We start from the raw sequence: 7,146 nt of genomic DNA on the forward strand, positions 1-7,146 counted from the left end.
GAGAATAGACACAAAAACGAGATTCATCGCTAAAGAGTATTTTGCTCCAGTCTGCGTAAGTCCAGTCTCTATGCTCAACTGCAAAATTGAGTCGAGCTACGCGATGGTGACATTTAAGCAAAGGTACAGCTGCTGGCCTGCGCGAAAGCAGATTTTGTTCCTTTAATCTTCTCCGAACGGTGTTAACGGATACATTAATGTTGCGGACATCCCTTAAATTGTTTCTAATTTGAACAGATGTTCGATGTCTGTCTCTTAACGAATTTGAAACAATAAATCGGTCATCATTGTGATTGGTACATCGAGGACGTCCCGAATCAGGCCTTCTATGGAAAGAATTGGTTTGTAAGTACCTGGCACAAGCACGTTGCACAGTTGACACTGACAAATCAAGTGCCTGAGCAACGTACCTTCGACTTTTGCCATCTTCAATTAAAGCAATAACTTGAGCAGCCTTTTCAGGATTTATCGTCGCCATAATCGACGCAATAATTTCGATGCGAAACAATCAATTATGGTTTAAATTGATGAAGTTGCACGAAGCAACGCGCCTCGAAAAGGAAAGATCACGGAAAAAGAAAAGTCGCACGAGGCAGCGCTTATCGGAGTGAACACGTTCGGAAAAGGAAAATTGTTTGTCTTTGTTTATTGTCTTGGCACATACATTTAAGAAAAATCCAGTCAAGCCAGGCGTTAAAGCCCGGCGCACCGACAGAATCTCAGTCAAGCCAGAACGTAAGCCCGGCGTACTGACAAACTCGCGAAGTCCAGCGTACAAGAGATAGTGCCACTATCGGCGGTGGACCGTACGAAAGCCACAAGCTGTACGAAGGCAATCTCTGATCGTCTTCGCGGGCACTCTTATATGCCCTGGGCGCGAGCGAGCGCGCGAGCCCCTCGAACTCGCGTGCGAGCCGAGGGGCTCGCGCGCGCGACAACCCAGATCGCCGTGTCGCGGCGGCTCCGTGGACTAAGAGCGCCAGGGAATTTCGACGTTCAGGTGGCGTCCAGCGACTCGGCATCCCGCGCGCCGGGTCACCGCGAACTCAGGCGCGATCCTGAACAGCATATTCAAGCTGTGTACCATAATGGCCAATCGTACGGAGAAGGTAGAGAGCTAGGGATAGCTTCGCGAACTAAAGTGTATACCACAGTGATCATGCGTAACTGAAGGGTAAAGAATGATAACTTTTGATAAAAATTAAATTTCCAATTCGCAAACTTGTGTAAATTATTGTATAGAGAATAATGAACGCGGCTATTGAAATTATGAAAGAGCCAAACGAACCGCAGAGCCTCTTAGCCCCTTAAGCCTCGCTGAATCGACATTTGTTGCAAATTCGAAATTGAATATCTCGACACCTAAATATCCTAGCAGCAAATTTCAAAAACGGGTTAAAAGCTTTGAAACCGTACTTTTCGAAAGATCTATCGAAATTGTGCGCAACGATATTTTTTCAAAATGGCGGCTGATAAAAAGGAGAACATGAAAAGTTGCTAAAAAAAGGTTCAAACGTGCGACGGCGCATGGAGCAAAGTAAGTATCGCAGCTCAATGGGACGAAAAGTACCTAAAAGTATAGAATGTTTTCTTTAAAATATTTCGTTATAGAGCTTGATGCGATACTTATTCACTGAATTATGCAAATTTAACAAGAAAACCGCATTTTTAGCAAAATTTGGAACAACTCAGTGAAAAATGATCACATCGAGCTCGGTAAAGTAGCATTTTAAAGATAACACTCTATACTTTCATGTGCATTTGGTCCCATTACGCTGCGATACCTGATGCACACCATGCACTATTGCAAACACGGACCTTTGATTATCAATTTTGCATCCTTTCACTTTATTATCCGCCATTTTGAAAAAAATGGCCGAGCATAATTGCCATTCAGATATTCTTAAAGAGGACGTTTCAAGCTTCATTTTGCATTTCTGCGCATATTTGTATCTTCATTATTTACCAAGTTATGATCATTTGAAATTTTGTAATTTTTTCTCAAATTTTTAGTGTACCAGGTTTTTTGCGTTTGAGTGTATATATATAAATACGTACATATTAATAATATAAAATTAAATCCACTTACCAAAAGCATCCTCTTTTTTTGTAATTAATGTTTTAAGTTGGGCTTCTATTTTGTTTAATTTTTCTTTAAGATCTTTATTCTCATTCTTCACGTTTGCGTTTTCTTGCTCTATAGCGATTTTTTGCAATTCATCCCCCATATTGTCCATATCATCCATACGATCCTCTTTACTGAAATAAATTTTAGTTGTAAGAATGTGTATTTAACTCAACGAATATGACACCGTTTTTAGGTCGGAAAGGGCCACAATTACTTGAATAGTGAGTGGAGAAAATGGATTGTCGAGTAGAAAAAACGTACTATAAAGTATATTTTTGAGGATGCATGAGTATCTTTAAGCACATTGTCCGTCTTTAACACTCATTTTTCAGCTGCGAGTAATAGCACGTTAATACATACATTTTTACTCAATTTATTTCAACGTCTTGAGTAAAAGAGGTACTTATTAACAGCAGCAGTAGTATGTGGAAAGGTATGACCCGTCAAAACATTCCGCTACTAAACCACGCCCACCGATGCCGGCGGGTCAAGTGCAGGGGGAATGTTTTGACGGGCCATACCTCCCCACAGGCAAAAACTAATCGACTTTGAAATAAGCAAATTATGGCCGACATTTTTAAGGAGTTGGGGCGCAATTGACTCTTGATCAGCTACTTAATTTGCATATTGCATTTGCGGAGCTCTGTGAGCTCTGCTGAATTTGAACCTAGGACCTCTGGCTCTTGAGTCACGAGTCTTACAACTAACGCTACTGCTATACCCAATGGAAACTAGTTATATAGCCTACTTGCGGAAAGTATCGACGTCACAGGTTTTGGAAAAACTGTAGGCTCTGCTGGATTCGAACCTGGAAACCTCTGGCTCTTGAGTCACGCGTCTTACTACTACGTTACTACTATACCCTGATGGAAACTAGCTTATATAGCCTACATATGGAAAGTATCGACGTTACAAGTTTTGGAAAAACCCTGTGTAGGCCCTGCTGGATTCGAACTGGGACTACTGGCTCTCGAGTCAAACCGTCTTACCACCGCGCTACCGCTATACCCTGATGGAAACTAGCTCTATATCGCATACCGTGTATCGTGTATCGTGAAAGTATCGACGTCACAAGTTTTGGAAAAACTCTGTGGTCTTGCTCGGATTCGAACCGAAGTCCTCTGGCTCTTGAGTTAAACCCGTCTTACCACCCGTACTACTGCTGCTCGCTGGTAGAAACTGGCTTTACGATGTAGTCGTATAACGAGGTGAGGTGTGCGCGCGCGTATGTGTGTGTATATGTGTGTGTCTGGTTATCCCCAAATGCGTGTTCTCTGAAAAAGGTAGGTTCTCTGTAGGTTCTCTCCTCGGATTCGAACCAGGGTCCGTTAGCTCTTGAGTCAAGCGTCTTATACACTACGCTATTGCTATACTCTGATGGAAACTAGCTATATTGTATACATACGTAGAGTATTGACGTCACGTGTGGAAAATTTCGAAAATTCTAGTCCCTACGGACTCGAATCTCTGAGGCCCCTGTTCTTGAGGTGCGCGAGCGTGTGTGCACATGTTCGAGCAGATAAGGATAATTTCGAAGATAAAAACTATTCAGCGATTGTTAGAAGACGATAGAAGACCTCCGGTCTATGTCTACTTCAATATTTTTACCTGTGTGTGTCCCCTCGCTTTCGAACTCGAAAAGTTTACAACGGGTCTTGTTACCGCGAATTGGAGATTACAGGGAAAAGAGAAGAGGTAGAAAGAAAGGAATATACAACATTTTTATAGAATAAATTCACATTTTATTCTTATACATTTTTCTAATACAGGATTGAACCTGGTACATAGGGATATGATGATCTAGTGATTTACGCTTACATTGACAAAAGATTTTCTTATACATTCGTACAATTAGCTGATCGTTTCTTTCGCAATCATTGGTAAACAAATTTTTAAAGGCATTGAGGTTATAATCCCGGCACATAAAGTAAAGAAAACACAACAATAATGGCCACAAGTCATCGATAAGAGCCCCTGTAACTGAGAGGTATTCCATCGGTAAGTGGCGGAATTTCTAATACGCAGGAGAAATCGTGAATCCCAGGGCGGCATCCCGTAGCTGTCAAAGTATGTGGCTGCTCCATTCTGATTGATGTAGAATGCGACCCAGTGCTGTCCTGGACGGTCGTGATTGTCTATATTAGCAACTATTGCCGTCGATTTCGTCCACACCCTCGGTCGTCTGTCGGCTGGATAGACACCTGTTTATCTGGCGTTGAGATGTTGCAGCGCATGTTGAATTTCGAGCGAATTCATTTTATATAATTTCGTTTTACCTCTGGTAATGTGATTGGATAAATATTTAGAAGTACACAGTCAGCTCTAATTTTAATGAGACTAGGCTCATTCGACATGTTTTTGCACGAGAAACAACTTTCTCCTGTGGCAAAATCGTCGCTCAGTTCCGCGAAGCGAGATATGAAGCGTTAAAGCAGACCATAATTCAGGTTAGGAAAGCTGTTATACCGATGAACTTTGGCGACATAAACATGCCACGTAACTAATACCGAGTGTTCCGTGACCTTGATGTTGACATATCTAAACCAATTTGTGATATCGTTGCTCAGTAATACATTCGTCGCCTAGAGAAGTGCGTGTATTCGTGCATTATTCCCGCCAATAATAGCAATTTCTTAACACGACATAAACATGCCTCGTAACTAACATAAACTTCCCGAGTAATATGCAAAAAGTTTTAGTCCGTGCTTACTGTTCGTTAAAAAGTTATTAACAAATGAAGTTAGTGATAAGAGTTTGCACCGAGCATGTGTACACATACATACACACACATACACACCAAAGAGGGCATGCAAGGAGCCTTCGGCCCCCCCACACCCTCCTCGAGGGTCAACGAGTGAAACTCGCTTCATGTGGAAAGTCGTAATAAGTCGCAAACTCACGTGTGACTTTCCATATGAAACGAGTTTCACCCGTTAACCCTCGAGGGGGGATGCGGGTGGGGGGTCGAAGGCCCCCCGCACGCCTCCTTCGGTGTGTGTGTGTGTGTGTATACATGCTCGGTGCAAACTCTTATCACTAACTTCATTTGTTAACAACTTTTTAACGAACAGTGAGCACGGACTAAAACTTTTTGCATATTACTCGGGAAGTTTGTATTAGTTACGAGGCATGTTTATATCGGCAAAGTTCGTCGATATAACAGCTTTCCTAACCTGAATTATGGTCTGCTTTAACGCTTCATATCTCGCTTCGCGGAACTGAGCGACGATTTTGTCACAGGATAAAGTTGTTTCTCGTGCAAAAACGCGTCGAATAAGCCTAGTTTCATTAAAATCGGAGCTGACTGTGTACTTCTAAATATTTACCCGTGATTATTATAGTCCTCGACGATTCGACTGAATGCTCCAACTCAGTATTTGTTTCGTTTCCTCTTCTTCAGTCGATGACTCTTCACTCCCCGATTTGTAGGAATAGCTATTTTCACTCTCTTCCTCGTCAATTTTGGAGGACAAGCACTGAGCCACATAGACGTTGTCACATTTCCTGATGTTGATTTAGCTTTGTTCGATGTACCAGTGTTTCAATTTGTATACGTTGCGTAATGCACAGTGATAACGACTGTGTTTTCTAAATGCGTGGAATGAGCAAGCTTCTACACGTTCGCTGGATGAAAGATCACTAGACATCGGCGAGATATTCTCCAGATTATACACGTTTCGGGCTAGTAAATTTTGCAAGTAGCTCGCTTTTTCCTTGCCCTTTGTCATGAAGTCACGAATATGACTCGTAATTTCACGCAAACGCGGATAAAAATATTTCGGATTGCTCTCCCCGTCGTACCACTCGATACCATGATAATTCTGTGAAAGCCAGTTATTTATACGCCTTGACTTTTCATTCAATTCCGCAAATGAATACTCTGGAGCTAAGATCCAATGACCGACGAATGCCTCATTAATATCGACAATAGCCACTCCTTGAGCACGTAGACATCGTTGCTATCGCGGAAACATTGTACTTCGATAATGACATCCATGTTCCCTCTGTATACGCAATTCTGCTTCCCCCCGAAACTATACTTTTCACGCCTCGAAATCGACTGGACTCTTTTCTCAAAACTTTTACTCAGGAGGGTTATGATGTTGAAAATCTTTATATTGGAAGGGGAATGACGTCGAAAAGAAAAATGGGGGACTCGTTTTAACCGTTATAATCTACAATGACTTGACGAGAAGAATCTATTTCCAGCACGCTTTCAAATTCAGCGTAAACTAAGCAGTTGATAGTTGTTATGAGAGCTTTTTCGAATCGTACTTCGAATACTTCCATTCGCAAACTACAATGTTTCACAAGGTTCCATTGAGCCACGCAATTAGCCGATAGATCAAGAGTGAGATCGAAGGCGAAAAGAGTATAAACAGCAGGATAATCTTCTCTGGATATAAAATTAGTTTCGTTCAAAAAGTGAATACCCGTTCCCGAGAAAAGGGTGTGATACGCCTCGGCGTAGAGCATCTCGTTACCAGAGAATTTTGGCTGTAACGGCCTGCTAGGGATTTGAGTTCCATCGACATACAGTGAAAAGAAATTTATTCCATAATGGTGGAAATTGAACGGATTTAAATGTCGGGCACCGTTAAATGCTTTGTTATCGACAAAACCGACAATTATACGCTTCGGTATTTGTCCAAGAATGACATTGTCCAGTGTTTCTCCTACGATGCCACTATGAGTCGTGAATGATTTAACTTCGACTCTCGTGAGCGGGTATTTAGCAGTAGTCCTGGTCAACATTTTCATATGAGCGAATAATATGCCTGGATTTATTCTAGCTCTTCTGATGAATAGTGTAGCATCTAAAACGCATATCCGTGACATAATATTTCCCTCCATAAGACAGAAGGAATCTTTTAAACGAACAAGCCTCATGCGTATGTTACGTCCTGTAGATTTAATTAGTAAAAATTCTTTCCTCTCGCGGATTTATATTCTCCTAATATAACTATAATAGGAATATATACATATATAAATATAAATTAGGAAACAGACCCATCTGG

The 7,146-nt window shown here is 41.6% G+C and overlaps 1 protein-coding gene across 1 annotated transcript; it reads right to left on the minus strand.

The window, feature by feature from the left end:
- Positions 1-6,289: 6,289 nt before the first annotated feature.
- LOC112589823 (uncharacterized protein F54H12.2-like) lies at positions 6,290-6,883 on the minus strand. The gene has a single exon (XM_025304514.1). It carries the CDS (start codon positions 6,881-6,883, stop codon positions 6,290-6,292), a length of 594 nt encoding a protein of 197 aa, XP_025160299.1.
- Positions 6,884-7,146: the final 263 nt, after the last annotated feature.

This window comes from Harpegnathos saltator, unplaced genomic scaffold (genome assembly GCF_003227715.2).
Source record: "Harpegnathos saltator strain DR-91 unplaced genomic scaffold, Hsal_v8.6 scaffold615, whole genome shotgun sequence".
Lineage (NCBI taxonomy): Eukaryota > Metazoa > Arthropoda > Insecta > Hymenoptera > Formicidae > Harpegnathos > Harpegnathos saltator.